Raw genomic sequence first — 15,583 nt, forward strand, 5'->3', positions numbered from 1 at the left:
TCGCTGTCTAGAAAGGTGACACAGCCTAGTGAATCTAATTGCACGTTTTATCTCTTTCAGAACTCTTCCTCCAGCTGGAAGTAAGTACCTTGGATCTTCTGGGTTTGCAGGCCCTTTCTGAGACTGGAATCTTGCTCTCCCAATCCAGAGACCTTTCCTTCTGTCACCAAATGGACAGTTAAGAAGCCCCCAGCTGCAGGCCTTCATCACTGTTTTGTTTGACTAAAGGACATTTTGGGTCTCAGTTTAGAAATTCCCATCTATTCATTTATAGGTTGGGCAGCCTCTGATGATCACAGGGGACTAGGGGATACTCACCCATCACTGCTTTCTTGTTGACTTTCACGTTAAAGCCATTGGGGAGTATGTCTGAATTATAATGGTTTAATAATTTGTTATATCGGTCCTTAATGCAGCCCAGTCTCTGAATTGGCTCAGTGGTTCAGTTTTACAGCCGAAGCTGTCTGGGTCAGTAGGAAAGATGGATTTAACATTTTTCCTTTCCTTCAGCAGACACCAGAATGTTGGTTCTTTGTGAAGCACGGTGCTGTGGTACAGAAATGAGAGCCTGAATCTTGGATGATAATCTGTTCCTGGGGTGGCTAGTTTGTATGTGTGGGGGGAGTCCTGACTTTATCAGAGCCACACATGGGTGTGACAAGGTCATGCTTTAACAGAGCACGTTATCAGAAACCATTTTACTACTGAAGTCAGTGCAACACACATAGTCACAGCCCGCAGGATTACGTGATCCACAGTCATAGCCCACCATAAGCTCCCTTGTTCTTAATACGGTGGTGAGATTTAAAAAATGAATGCCTTTTTATTTAGTATTGTTTCAGTGTTTGAGTACTTAAGGGTTCAGGTACTTAATAGATGATCTTCTACTCTAGTTGATCTTTATCTTGGTATCAGTATCAACAAATACAGTAACGTGGGCCACCCTGACTCAGTATTTTGTAATTGCGGTTAATTTTCAATGTAGGTATTTCATCCGGAATGTACTGTTTTCCTTTGAAATTGTGGCTTTAAAAGAGTTTGTCTTTGAGAATCTTAAGTTTTAACATAGAAGCAATGCAGTGTAAGAGGCGGAAGAGAGGAAATACTGAGTAGCAAGCTGGGTATGCTCATAAAGACAAGCAGAAGTTGTATGGTTCAATTTTATGCATTCGTTGGGATACTTGCTCCCAGACATCCCGTTACTGCCAGTGCACGTGTGAGTGGCGCTGTCCCACCTTTCTCATAAAGGTGTTTTCTGGGCCCTTGAGTGCAGAGCCAGACTTGGAGTTGGAGCCCTGGCTGCAAGGGCCCCATGGAGCCCTAGCCTGTGTTTTCTCTTTTGCTCAGACTGAACAGGTGGAGAGAAACTACATTAAAGAAAAGAAGGCAGCGGTGAAAGAATTTGAAGACAAGAAGGTGGAGCTGAAAGAGAACCTGATTGCTGAGCTGGAGGAGAAGAAGAAAATGATCGAAAATGAAAAGCTGACGATGGAGCTGACGGGAGGTATGAAAGCACCCAGAGCAGGATCCTGGGAGGCCTGGGGGGGGGGGGGGGCCGGAGGGGTGCGGCGGTCCCTCCTCTGTCCTAACTCAGTTCCTCCTCTGGGCGGAGCCAGCCGAAAGGAGCGTGGGCTTTGACCTGTTTAAGCTCTGTCTGGTATTGGCTGTGTGACTTTGGTCAAGCCACTGAATGTCTCTGAGCCTATTTCCCCCTCTATAAAACTGGGCTGATGAGACCTTGTCTTACAGGATTGTGGTCAGAAATGTGAGTGCCTAGCACAGTGCCCTGTGCATAATGGATGTTCAGTAAATGTAGATCTTTAGTCGTGGCTGCAGCTGCTGGCTTATGCTTTATTTAATTCCTGGGTCAGCTGCCATTCACGGATGACTTATCCACGACCCCAGGGGGTGGGGTGGGGGAATCTCTCTGCTTTTTTTTTTTTTCCCCCCAGTCTGCCTTAATTACAGAAAAGGCATTGTCTTCCTTTGACCTAGATGTGAGAACAGCGGCGTTTGACTGTATCATCTGTGCTCTTAGATCCCTTCCCCAGGTGTTACTGTGAACATTTCAGGCAGAGTTGGTACAAACTTGGCAGGAGGAAGCTAAACTGAACTAGTTTCCTGTGAAGGTAGTAAAGTTACATTAGACTCTGCCATTCTCTCCCTTGCCTTCTAGTTTTTAGGAATCCGCATCCAGGAACTCAGCAGGGTGTAGGCAGGTTTAAGGGAGAGGCAATATGGGCTAACTGTTCTGTTGCCATGTGTGTAGACTGATGAATCCTAGAAGGATGCAGGGCGGGGAGTGGCCTGAACTCGATATTTGGGAACATGGCAAAATTTGTCAGCGAGTACTGCGAAACAAGTCAGTGGTGCGTTTGTCACCTGGATGTGTAAGCACGTGCCTTCTGCGCACCCCCAGATTTCACTCCTGCCATGTACAGAAGGTGTTGCGGCTCTGGCACGTCTGATTTTAGTAGCAGTCCGTGAGAGATGCACTGTTTGCACGTGAAGTCCTTGGGGGCAGACTTTAAAGAAAACAGTTAAGAAGTGGTATTTCCCCTTCTGTATTTCTGGCGCTGTGACCCAACATGGCCCTTCAGTTGACATAAACTTCTGGCCCCAACCCCCACGAGAGACCTATAAGAATGATGTGGTGTGTCTGAAGTGGGCGGGGGGTCTGATTCTTGAAAAATCTCTCTTCTGGTATCTCTCTCCTTGAAAGACTTTGGCAGAAGAAATTAATTCCTTGAAGGCCTCTGAAGGCGGCTCAGAAATGGTTTTTTTGGTGAGCGTGAATGCTAAAATAGCCTCTTCAGACAGCACTGTCTTGTTCTTGTGGCCACGCTTTGTTGATTAGACCGCTAGCCCTGTGCTGCCTTGTTCCGTACCAGTCTGCCTGTGTTCTGACCTGTACACCGTTTTCTTTGACGGTGGCTGTCTCTGGCATTGATGTCTCCTCGCGCTCTGCGGGAGCCACCAGATGTTCAGGAGTCTTCATTAGGCTACTGGGAAATATTGTCAGTTTATAGCTGCTCCCTTTCCATCTGCAGGGAAGGATATCATCACCTTACCTGTGATTTGGCATCCTGATTATTTACAAGCAGTAGGCATTGTTTGGCCAGGCCGTTTTGCAGCCAGAATCTTTTTTTTTTTTTTAAGATTTTATTTTTATTTATTTGACAGAGAGAGAGCAGGCAGAGGGAGGCAGGAGTAGGCAGAGAGACAGACAGAGGGAGGAGGAGAAGCAGGCTCCCCGCCCAGCAGGGAGCCCAAGGTGGGGCTCGATCCCAGGACCCTGGGATCATGACCCGAGCCGAAGGCAGACACTTAACTGACTGAGCCACCCAGGCGCCCCGCAGCCAGAATCTTAACTGGGACGGGAGGTACCTCCAGTGACTGGGGGCTGAGCCTGCCAGGGTAGAAAAGACAAATAAATGCAGGGAAGTCATTTGTTACGCAGTAAAATAGATTACACAGTGTTTAAAGTTAGCCATGGGCATTAAAGGTACCGATGTCCTTCCTCAAGCCATTTGGTACCCTTGGTATGGAAAGCTGTGCCAAGGTAATGATAGAGTGTCGGAAGAACAGGCGGTGGAGCTAGAAGGATAATGAGCGTTTCCACAGATGGTGCTGCCATGGGGCTGGAGTAAAGGCCTGATTGCATTCCTCTCATTGAGTGACTTATTTCACCTTTGTGGATTGATGCCCAGTATCAGTGTTGCCTAGTGCTGCCCGGAAAAGCTATTTCTTAAAATCTTCTCTTCTGGTTCAACATGAAGATCTCTCGAAAAACAGCGTTGGAATTAGACGTGGCTGGGAAGCTTAGACCAAATAACCCATTGAGAATGGGGAGATCGAGTGACCTGCTTTGTCCGAACAGGACTGAGAGCGTTTGCAGACCTGTGGGAATTGGTGGGAGGTTCTCTCCACTGCCCACACCGCTTGAGAAGAACCTAGTGGGTTGTGTAGGTGGAAAGGTGTACTGTTGGTAAGGAGACCGGGATGAATTATCCATCAGTGCTCCCCCTGGCTTGGGTGTGTGCGTGAGTCAGCTGGGGGTCTTGGTGACGTGCAGCTACTGCTTCAGCGGGTCTGGGGTGGATCCTGCGACCCTGCATTTCTAAATGCCTCCCGGGGGCTGCTGATGCTGTTGGCTGGACCACACTTGGAGTAGTGAGGGTGTAGGTGGAATTACCTGAGTGTGAGTTTTCTCTGCAGTTGAACACCATCTTTGTTCTCTGGACAGCTTTGGCCTGAGGGAGATGGGGCCCTTTGTTCCTACCCTGGTTGGTCACTGAAGACCTGACCTTGATTCTTCTCTCACCTCTCCCCACCCATCTCCCACAGGCACCCGCTGCGGCCATTCCTGATGCTGATGAGCCTGCCAGCCCCTTAGAGAGGGGCCTACTTGGCTTTGCTCTGGGCCTCTAGGTTCGCCCCATGTTGCACTGCGCCTGGTTTGGGGGTAATTGCCGATCTGCTATAGTGGTCGCTCTGCGGTGGCCTTTTTAATTTTTTATTTATGAGAGAGTGCAAACCAGTGTTGGGGGGCCGGGGAGGAAGATCAGAGGGAGAGAAACTCAAGCAGATTCCCCGCTGACTGTGGAGCCCAGCTCCGTGCTCTGATCTCATGACCTGAGCTGAAACCAAGAGTCAGATGCTTAACCAGCCACACCACCCGGGTGCCCCGATATGTATATATTTAAGTTTATTTGTTTATGTATGTAATCTCTATGCCCAGCATGGGGCTCGAACTCATGACCCCAAGATCAGTAGTCACATGTTCTACTGATTGAGCCACCCAGGTGCCCCAACATTCTTTTTCTTAAGGATGCTCTTTTGAATCACTGCAACTGATATTTTTTCAGTAGCTAAACAAGTATGGGTTTGTCTTAATAGTTAAACTGTGTTCACGTGAAGCTTTTACTGCATTTGTGTGCTGTAGACAGGTAAGCTGTTGGAGTGAATGACTAGGCCCAGAGAAGTGTGGAACCCAAGGCCAGCAGGAAAGTGCTAATTGTATGGTAATTACCATTATCGGGAATATGTCTCCATAGGGACGATGCTGTGATGGCTCTGCCCATTTCTTAGCCAGCATGCCCAGTGCCACTGGGGAGTGCCCGTGTCTGCCAGGTGTGGCTGTTCCTACTGGCCTTGCTGGTGAGCAGAGCAGGAGCATTTGCACGATTTTCACATAGTTGAGGTGGTTCGGAGAGGAGCACTTGTTCAGTGTTTCTGTCTCCTGTCTCCCCCCTGCCCCCCGGTGTTTGGTGTTTGGTTGGATCGCAGATAGTATCCCCACGGAAGCAAACCCATGAGGGGTCCTAGGTTTGCTGAGAGGCTTTCTGATTTTTTTTTTTTAAAGATTTATTTATTTATTTTGAGAGAGCGTGAATGAGAGAGAGAGAGTACATGAGTGGGGGAGGGTCAGAGGGAGAAGCAGGCTCATCGCTGAGCAGGGAGCCCGATGCGGGACTCGATCCCGGGACTCCGGGATCATGACCTGAGCCAAAGGCAGTCGCTTAAACAACTGAGCCACCCAGGCGCCCCGAGAGGCTTTCTGATTTAAGTCAGAGTTGTGTTGGGCTCGTCTGCGAGGCAGACTGATTTCCTGCTTAAGTGCCTTCTGCCTGGGTGCCATGCTCCAAGGTCTGGGTGTCCCTTCCGGAAGTTTGATTTTTGTGGTGGACGCAGATTGAGCCCCTTGGGACTCTCGCCAAACTCCAAGGACCCTGAAGTTATAAACTCGAAGGCCAGTCTCTTGCTTCTCGTGAGAAGTGGAACTTCTGGGTGGATTCAGACCCAGGTAGTCAGATATCCTTTATCTCTGTGAAAAATCTAGCTCAGGAGGTTGAAGCAAAGTGAGTGGAGTAGGTAATCTGTGTAGTTTTGGGGCTGTGATACTTACATGGTGGTCTTCCCCACGAGTCCCATCTTCCACCTGGACCACTGGCCAGGCCTTCTCCCCACTCCTCTCCTGGATGGTGGTGGGGACAGGCCAGTACATTTCAGAGGCGTTTTCAGAGCACCTTCCTTCTGTTGAAGTCATCTTTTGGATGAAAATCGATTAGGTTATCGTGGTGGCTAGGCTAATAAAATGGATTGATTTTTCACTATTTCGTAAGAAGAATTTGATTATATTTTCTGATCTGTGAGTGATGCAGGTACGACTTTCTGAGCTTATTGGCCATGATTAGACTAGGTTATTCCCACATTCTCTCAGCTGTGCCTTTACTTGGCTTGCTTCTATCATGTATTGCCCACCCTCCCCACCCCCCAGACTTGGCAGCCCAGAGGGCAGGGCGCACTGGGCCATTGTCTTTGGTGGACAGAACATTCCATGATGCTCCCGTGCTAAGTGCTTTTCTCTAGTGGTCTTTGGGTTGGGTGAGCTCCCTTCACACCTTATTTTCCGAATTAGGCGTGAATGTTGCAAAGCCTCACAGCTGACTCGGTTGTCGTCAAGTATGTAACTTCATTCAGCTGTTTGCACCTTGACTTCTCTAAAAGATTTTTCTATAGTGTTTTCCTGGCTGCAGATGTGGTAATAAAAACTAGCATCGATTGAACTCTTGCTACACCAGGCACCATGTTTAGGGCTCTCCTGGTATCATCTCCTGTATCCCTCCCAACATTCGGTGGGGGAGGTGTTGCTGATAATTCCATTTTATAGATGAAGAGAGTGGAGACAGAGTGTTTACGTAGCCTGCCTTAGGTCACACAGCTGCAGCAGGGATTCACACCGATGGCCAGTAAGTAACTGGAGAAGAGTGTCGGCTCAGCGGAGGGTGAGAGATTTTGTAGAAAGGACGGACTGTCTCCCCTCCTCACTTTTTCTCAGGGGCGAGTATGTTTGTCCTCCTTCCTTCTGCGCCCTCTTCCACGTACACCTTTATAAATAAATACTCACCAGATCTGTGGTTCTCATCATTTTTTCTCCATTTATAGGGGGTAAAAAAAATCAGTGTTGCCCATTTCCCTTCTTAGAGCAACACGCAGAAGTCTCTTTTGACTTTGTCCACGTGATGATTATATACTCACAGGTCGTGCCCGTTGCTGTGGTGGAAGGGCTACGCTTGAATTCCGTAAGGCTGTCCTGTGTGCTGTGCTGATAGTGTGTGCATGGTCGTGAATGAACGGTCTCGTCGGGCTTGACCTCATCTAGTCGTTCTGCAGGAAACGACTCTGTGGAGCCCCTCCTGTGTGCCCGAACCATTGTGAGGTGCTGGGGTGGAATTCAGGTGTCTCTGGAGAAAATGTCCCATACAGTGTGGTGCTTGCTAGCAGAGGTTTGTACAGAGGTTTGCTGTGGTTGCTTGGAAGATAGTGTGACTGTGGAAGCCATCATGGGATGGGGAGCATTGAACTGGCTTTCAAGGGATGTTGTGTAGGAGTATGCCGGGCAGAAAAGAGGGGGCCAGGCAGAGGGGACAACGTGTAAAGGCTTGAGGGCATAGTAAGGCAGGTGACCTTGGGTGAGAGACTTAGCCAGAAGCTCTCACACAGTGTTTGTGTGAATGAAGGAGGGACAAGACCAGAAAGAGACTTGGCTTTTTTTCTGTAGAGTGTGGTGAGCCGTAAAAGTATTGAACAAGAAGGGGGATGTGTAGAATGATCTGATTTGTGTCTTAGGAAGATGGCTCTGAGGGAGGTGAGAATAGGACGAGGGGATAGAGTTGAGAGGTGGTTTAACGGCAAAACTGCCCATGATCTGGTGAATATGATTTCTGGGGGAAGGAAGGTAAGTCACAATGACAGATTCTGTTCTGGCTGGGAAAAAGGGAAAGATGTGATGTCCCCGAGACACGGGAGAGGAGGCAGCCATCGGAGGTGAGACGCGAAGTGAGGTCACTTGGGTCACTGAGAGTGGATGGTGTTGGTGGGCGTAGGTTGCCATTCAGAAGGTTGGGGGAGCTGGCATTGGCGATGGAGACTCACTGGGACAGAGGCTGAAAACTGACTGGACTCCTGTGGTCACCAGCAGAAAGGAGCCCAAGGAGGCAGATCAGGAGAGGAGAGATGTGTATGGTTGTGGCTCGGGGAGGGGAGATTTTAAGGCAAGGAGAGTCAGCAACAGTGTCAGGCTGCAAAGAGAAGTTAAGAAGAATAAAAGAGACTTTATTATAAGCCTTCATTAGATCATTCTTGATAGTCAAGTAGCTATAAGAGGTTATAAAACAAAATGAAAGATCCAAGTTTGTAAATGAACATGTCCTATAAAGATGTTGGCACTGAGGCCCATGGCCTCTCAGAGTCTTGTGCACGAGTGCGCTTCAGTTCTCCCTCCATGGGAACAGCAGGAATTGGTTGACCTAGATGATCCAAAGGTTCCTTCTGATCCCAAGAGCCTACCATTCTGTGGCTTCTGAATTCGAGGGAAGAGGAGGAAAGTTCTAGTTTTGGGGATGCTGGAGAGATGCTCCCACAGGTAGACTGCTCGGCTGAGCTGCATTTCCGAGAGGGGCCTGCACTTAGGCCAGCCAGTCTGAGTCTTCTAACCACAGCCCCCTCGCTAATGTCTGATGTGGGTGTCTGGCTTAGGCCAAGTGTGAACCAAATGTTCCCAATAAAACAGTTCTGATTGGGTGCCTGTGGGGCAGATACCCTTATAGTACAGCGATTCTTACTGACTTCAAGTGGGAATTGGATAGATTTACCCATTCAATTCTTGCCACAGATTCTATGGAAGTGAAACCCATCATGACCAGAAAGTTGCGGAGGCGACCAAATGATCCTGTCCCCATCCCAGACAAGAGGAGAAAACCCGCTCCTGATATCCATTTGCATCAAGCCTTAATTGCTTTTTTTCTTAAGACTGTTGAATCCTTTGCTTATCCGTTTGCTAGAATATACATGGCCATTGTCCCACAGAAATTGTATGTGATTGGCAGGCATTTGTATTTATCCCTGCGCTAGGGAATAGCCAATTTTTTTAAAAGATTTATTTATTTGAGAGAGAGAGTGCAAGCACGAGCACAAGCAGGAGGGGCAGAGGGAGAGGGAGAGCGAATCCCAAGCAGGCTTCATGCTAAGCACAGAGCGCAGTGTCGGGCTCGATCCCATGACTCCGAGATCAGACCTGAGCCCGAACCAAGAGTCAGCTGCTTAACTGACTGAGTCACCCAGGCGCCCTGGGAATGGCCGTTTTATTATTGAGTCCTCGATTGCTGCTGCCTCTGTTGGGAGGAATTTGTAGAGAACAGTTATTTGGAAAGGCACTTCGTGCTGCAAGTTCAACATGGTTTTAACATTTGGAGATTCAAGGGCGACCTCAGATTTCACATGCCTTAATTTTTCTACTTGTAAAATGAGGCCAGTAATACCTGCCTTTTGTACCTCCGTTATCTCTATCCCGAAAACAGTGGAACGCAAGTTGTTAAATTAAAGCAAATGAGATTTCAGTCACATAAAAAAGCCCTTTAATCATAAAAATGGGAGGGGGAAGAGGGCACACACGGCAAAATTCTGTTTTCTGTCCTCATGAGGAGAGGATAAGTAGCCATTTATACAAAATGATTCAGTTGTCTGCCACCAAGGAAGGGTTTAACTTCAGGTTCCTTTGTCTTCACAACTGAGAGTTTAAGTTATGTGGGAAGAATAAGCCCACGTCTGTGTGTGTGTGCGCACACACGTGTGCAAGGCTTCAGATCTTCGGAACAAAAGCACTTCATAAATTGAGGAAGTTCTCCTCCTCCTGTGTCCTGTGCGCTCATTCTTGGACTTACTGAACGACTTAGAGATGTTTGAAAGAAATTTGTGAGTTCTTTTACGTACCTGGGCACCACAACATTCAGTAGAATCAGTAACTTCCGAGAGGCAAATGGTTCTAGAAAGAGCATCCGACAGAGTCACGCTGTAAATCCTAAAAGCCTGGTACTGTTTTGTTGATTTCTGCTTGCTTGGAAGCCATGCTTCTCAGACAAGTTCCTTTAACTCTCAACACCCCAGCTGAACTATTTGTTAACAGACGAACAGATCATGGAGGATCTGAGAACGTTAAATAAGGTACAGTTTGATTTTTTTCTTTTTTATGTATTTGAAAGCTTAGGTTTATGTCGTTCACATATTACTTGTTAAATCGTTCTTGATACCTTTGACACTTTACGTTGCATCTGAAATGATCTGCTCTAAGATTTCTTGTTGTTCTTCCTACAGCTTAAGTCACCCAAGAGACCAGGTAAGTGCACGGTGTTGCTGCCATTTGTACTCTTTTTTATCATGTTGTGTGAAAAGCATGCTTACACCTGACAGGGAATTGTTGCCATTTTCAAAAATACAACGTTCATCATTTGCCTGGGAGTAGTCATCATGAATACTGAAGGGAACCTTAAGTGCCCCCTTCCCTGACTTTTTTTTTTTTATTCTGTTAAAGTTAATTTTACTTTTTCCTTGATTTCTTGTAAAAGAGACATTTGATTGATAGGCTGGTAGAGGTTTCCTTCTGTGTAGGCGTCAGGCATAGATTTAAGTACACCTCCATTTCTGGAAACGAAGCCAGAAGGATTTTTCAGTATTACTTGCTTTGTGGAGTGAAGCGCTGGGCACTGCTGTTCTGGTGGCGCTTCGTGGCCTGGCTCTGGTGAGGGACTCAACAGTCCCAGCTTACAGAAGAGGCCAGCCCGGTGTTCGCGGTGGTTCCTTCCAGAGTGGCACTTGAGAGTCCGTGCTAGGCTGCAAAATAGAATTCTGGACAGGCAAGGCATTGTTACGTTTTAAGCACCATGATTACTCACATGTCTGTCCACTCACCAAGCCTCGTGGAAGGAAACAAGATTCTTTTTTCTCTAAACAGTTTCCTTCTGAGAGCCACCGTGGTCCCCAGATAGGCCCCGTGTTTCTGAAGGCATGATGGGGAGGGGGTTATGGAAGTGTGTGAATTTAGATCCTTTGAACCCACTGTAGTGCTAGCTCTACCTAGTAATAAATAGTTCTAGAAATGACTTTGGATTTAAAATTTTAAAGAGATTTTCCTAATTCCTGCCCTTCTGGGCTTCTGATGGTCCCTTGGGCAAATCACTTAGCCTGCCTGCATCCCCGGTTTCTCCTCTGTTCAGTGAGGTTATCCTTTGCCTTGCGTACCTCACAGGGCTGCATTGAGGAGCAGGTTAGGCAAAATATTTTTTGAATTTTGTTGAATTCTCATTTTTACACCCCTAAGGACTTAATGATCATGATTAGTACCACTTTTTAATAGCATTTCAGTTAAGGCGTGTTAGTTGTCAGACCCACGTGCTTGTTACACGCTTAGTCATTGACATATCTTTGGTTCTTCCAGCATCCCCATCCTCACCTGAACACTTGCCTGCCGCACCGGCGGAGTCTCCAGCCCAGAGGTTTGAAGCTCGGATAGAAGACGGGAAACTGTACTATGATAAAAGATGGTATGTTACGGAAAAACAGATTATTGATTAAGAGTCTCCAAAGAACCCATGAAAGAGGGCTGGGGCTCTATCTCATTGTTCCCAAGCACGGCCGCTGCTTAGCTTACATCGTACTGAAGTGGAGTAACATTTCAAAGTGCGCCTGGCCGGCTCAGTCAGGGGAGCATGCGACTGTTGCTCTCAGGGTCAGGAGTTCGACCATGTTGGGTACAAAGCTTGCTTTAAAACAACAACAACAACAACAGACGTGTCAGGAGTCGTTTGATCGATACTGCTCCTTCGATCTCTGAAGGCGGTGTTGCCTGAAAACATGTTCCTGTGGGAGCCCCCTCCTCTGTGCTGCTGGCATCGCACTAGAATTTGCAGGCTTCTGTCTTTGGTGTTGCCCCTGTAGACTGAGGCCAGTGCTCAGGTCCCTCTCTGCCTTCTCTTAACTCTGCCCTTGTGCACCAGAATGAGTAGGTGTTCTGTGCAAAAAAGCACTTTGTGGTCAGATGAGTCTGGGGGATGACCGTGTTAGTTAAAGGGTTTCTTCGCTCTAGGGGCTCTTTGGTTCTCTGATACACTCGCACTGCAAGTTTCTGAGATGTTACCAAGTATTACGTACTTGACCCAGGGTACCCTTTTTGCATGCATCATCCTGCTCTATGAGTGTTCCAGGAAACATACTTGGGGGAATTGAATCCTTAAACATTACCAGCTTATACTAAAGACGGTTTTTTTTTTTAACTGCTATTTGTATAATTTTATTTCTGAGCTGCACAGGAGTATATAGATACGTTACATTAATTTTTTAACATGCCAGAAATATTTGAGAATAAAGACAGTTTAAAATCTTCAGACTACTAGCATTTCCATCAGGAAGGAAATTGTAAAGCAGTGTGAGAGAACTTGCAAACTCATTCACTTATTCATTCAACAAACATTACTATCTGCTCTGTAGCCCCAGATTCTGCTAGGTGTTAAGCCACCTAGATCTTACCTCCTTGTCACAGCTCCTTTAATTCTGATGTATTCCTTTGTTCATTGTCCATAGGCAGGCATACTCAGTTTAAGTCTTGGTGGACACATTTGCATTCTGAATTTCCACTTGTTTGTATGGAGAATGTTTATGTGGGGTTACTGTATGCTCTCTGTAATTATCATTTATGATGGCTGTCATTTTTAATGATGTTTTGAGTTTCAGTATATTAACCCAAAGTTCCAAAAGTAAAGTAATAGTTTTTTTTTTTTTTAAAGATTTTATTTATTTATTTGAGAGAGAGAGTGAGAGAGAGCGCGCAAGAGGGGGTAGGGTTAGAGGGAGAAGCAGACTCCCCGCCGAGCAGGGAGCCCGATGTGGGACTCAGTCCTGGGACTCCGGGATCATGACCTGAGCCGAAGACAGTCACTTAACCAACTGAGCCACCCAGGCGCCCAAGTAATAGTTATTTTGAATTGTTTGAACTTTGTTAAAGAAGAAAAACCCCAAGATTGTTAGTTGATTACCTTAAACTGTTATCCTTCTGAAGTTGGCAGAAATGCTTAGAAATCTAGTCATGCCCAAGATAAGTCCATTCCGCCAAAATATTAGGTTACAGTGAGTTAATTACTCAGTCGATGGTGAAGGCCGCCTCTGCCTATGAGACTGATCTTAGTGACTTCTGCCCCTCTCATTTGACTATTTGGCTTTCTTCAAAAAGGCCAGTTTGTGTATCTTGACATTGCTTCTCAGCATATCGCCACTAGGTGGCAGGCCCTAACAGCTCAACTCACTGAGGGGCAGAATAAGATGAAAAATGTTTCTAATAATGAAAACCAAATAACCTTTAAAGATCAAGCCCACACATAAGAGCCGTCTTCAAAAACGATGAGATTTATCACTAACATTTTTACGGATCTGTGAGTCTTAAAGCTGTGTGATACTTCAAATGATGTTCATTTTGTAATTGTGTTGGTTCAGATCTTTCTGAGGCTTAATTTTTAGACTTTATGAGACTTGCCTTGAGGGTGAAAATGCAATAAGAGAAAATTCTTGTTTTTCCAAAGAAGGGATCCACGGTGCCTGGTGTTTCATAACGTAAATAGAGTGGTCACTTTTGCTCTGCTAGACCTCCTGAGCATTTTGAGTGAATTGCGCTGTCTTTTTCATAGGGGCTGCAGAAACTTAAAAAGAAGGTCTCTGGGAGCATTTTCCTTTTTCAGTGAATTTCAAGTTGCATGTTGTTGAATATGGAGACTGTTGTTTTCATCTGTATTGTGTTTTTCCTTTTAGCCTTGGCAGTCAGAGTTGACGACACCTTTGTGGGAAGGTGTTTCTCTCCTTTCCTTGCCACATTTGGAAGGTGTTCATGGGGGTCCTGGCCCACGTTCTGACCAGTGCATAGCTGCCCTCATCTCTCACCAGGCTCAACTTGAGGTTTAGCCTTTGTGTCCTGTCAGTTGGGAGGCTTTCATTCTTCCTTCTTTTTAGCCAATCACGGCCTGTGGCTGAGAGGGCAAGTGAACCACTTTATGCTCTTCCCAGTGGTATGGAATATTTGGGTGCAACGGTACTTCTGGCAAAACGTGTTTCATTGAGTTTTAAATGCCTTAAGAAAAATGAGTGTGATTCAGGCTTCCCGTCTTGGCATGAACACTTAGCAAGCTACATTTCGTTTTGAAAGATAGCATCTTCACTTTGCCTTGGTCTGGTAGTGGTTTTAAGGCATTTTATGTCCTGCTGTAAGTTTTCCTCACATTTTGATTTGGACTAATGACCCTCCTTAAAAGTACCGCGAAAATAGCTGATATTTTAAAATAACTAACTGATGGTGCGGGCAGACTGGTTTATCTCTCCTCACTTTCTTGGGCTGCTAATGTCAATCAGGAATGAAGTCCTCCCCGCCCCCCAGCCTTCGACTGACAAAGACTGTTAAGACGGTGAATATTTACAACTGGCATTGGGACTCCTTGAGGTTCCAGAGCTGTAACATGGTATTCAGGTTTTTTTTGGGGGGGGGGAATGAAACGTTAATATCAGGATTCCCAGTAGGATACAAAATTAAATTAATTCTACCCTCTCCTTTTTGACCCACCTTCTGAAGAAATTGCCTTCTTCCATAATAGTACTGTTGATTCTAGTTCATAGGGTTTAATAGTAGAAGCAGAGCTCTAAGAGCTCATTTATTGGGATTCCCAGGTCAGGAGTTCCATTAGTGATAAAGTAATAAAGTCAGTTTGACTTTTGGGGCTTGTTCTCTGAGGCTATTTAAAGTATTTTTTTCATCTGAGATGAGTTGCAGCTTATAAAATGGGTTAATTGGCAAAAAATGATAATGTACATTTTTAGTTCTGTTGTTGCTTTTTAAGTTTTTATGTCTGTTTATTTTGAATTCTCTCCCCCCCCCTTTTGTTAGTGTTTAGAAATTAAAAAGTAAATTTGTAGGTTAAGGATGTCCTATACTTACTAGTTTTATCTTGAAAATATGAATGCTAATTTCTGAGGATTTTTTTTTTTCCCCCAGAGAATTCAGATAGTTGAATAGATTTGATATCCAGGGATAACAGTTCCCCAAGACTGTTGTGTGGTGTGTGAGAATCTGGTTCAGGAGGATCTGAGATTCCGTTGGCTTGGAAGTGGGTTGTTTTGGGAAGCACGCAGGCCAGCTCAGCTGTGGAGCAGATAGGGACCAATGGTGGACAATCAAGCCACCACCATTTGGTTACCGCAAAGCAGGCAGATTTGGGAGGTGGCCAGACCACCTCCGGGGGAGGTGGGGTGGTAATAGACCAGATCTTATTGTTACTTCCGGTATTCATTTCAAGCCAGTCATAGGTGTTGGGGTTTGGGTTCTGTACACATCTGAAGGAAAATGCAGCACATCTCATGAGAATTGTTAGACTAGTCTCCCAGAATTAGCTGTTGTCCTTGAAGACATTAAGATGTTAATTGTAACATCAAGTTTTGTTTTTACCCATTTTTGTTATTTAGGTATTTTCCAGAACCGTGACTTATTTAATTTTTAATATGAGTAATAACCTGCTTATTTCAGAAAAAAAAAAAGCCAGGCAATGAAAAGAATACCTTTCTTAATTTACATTTCATATTTCTATAAAGTTGTAATACATGTTTTATTATACATCTTAACTACATAACTTTACCCAATTTTTTCTGTGTGTGTATGATGCACATATAACATGTTTTTTTACAAGCACAGGAATGTAATGGACATAGATTTCCC

At 45.7% G+C, this 15,583-nt stretch overlaps 1 protein-coding gene across 5 annotated transcripts in view; it reads left to right on the forward strand.

Moving 5' to 3' along the window:
• SUDS3 (SDS3 homolog, SIN3A corepressor complex component) overlaps window positions 1–15,583 on the forward strand; it is a 205,729-nt gene that overhangs the window by 9,293 nt on the left and 180,853 nt on the right. For all 5 annotated transcript variants that reach the window (XM_035017103.1, XM_035017104.1, XM_035017105.1 and 2 more), the window contains exons 5-10: window positions 61–80; window positions 1,348–1,504; window positions 8,678–8,773; window positions 9,944–10,005; window positions 10,156–10,177; window positions 11,276–11,381. In XM_035017103.1, coding sequence (XP_034872994.1) covers window positions 61–80; window positions 1,348–1,504; window positions 8,678–8,773; window positions 9,944–10,005; window positions 10,156–10,177; window positions 11,276–11,381 — 463 coding nt within the window. The remainder of the gene's footprint in view (window positions 1–60; window positions 81–1,347; window positions 1,505–8,677; window positions 8,774–9,943; window positions 10,006–10,155; window positions 10,178–11,275; window positions 11,382–15,583) is intronic.

Source organism: Mirounga leonina, unplaced genomic scaffold, assembly GCF_011800145.1.
Source record: "Mirounga leonina isolate KUSES-001 unplaced genomic scaffold, KU_Mleo_1.0 Mir_171, whole genome shotgun sequence".
NCBI classification, from domain to species: Eukaryota; Metazoa; Chordata; class Mammalia; order Carnivora; family Phocidae; genus Mirounga; species Mirounga leonina.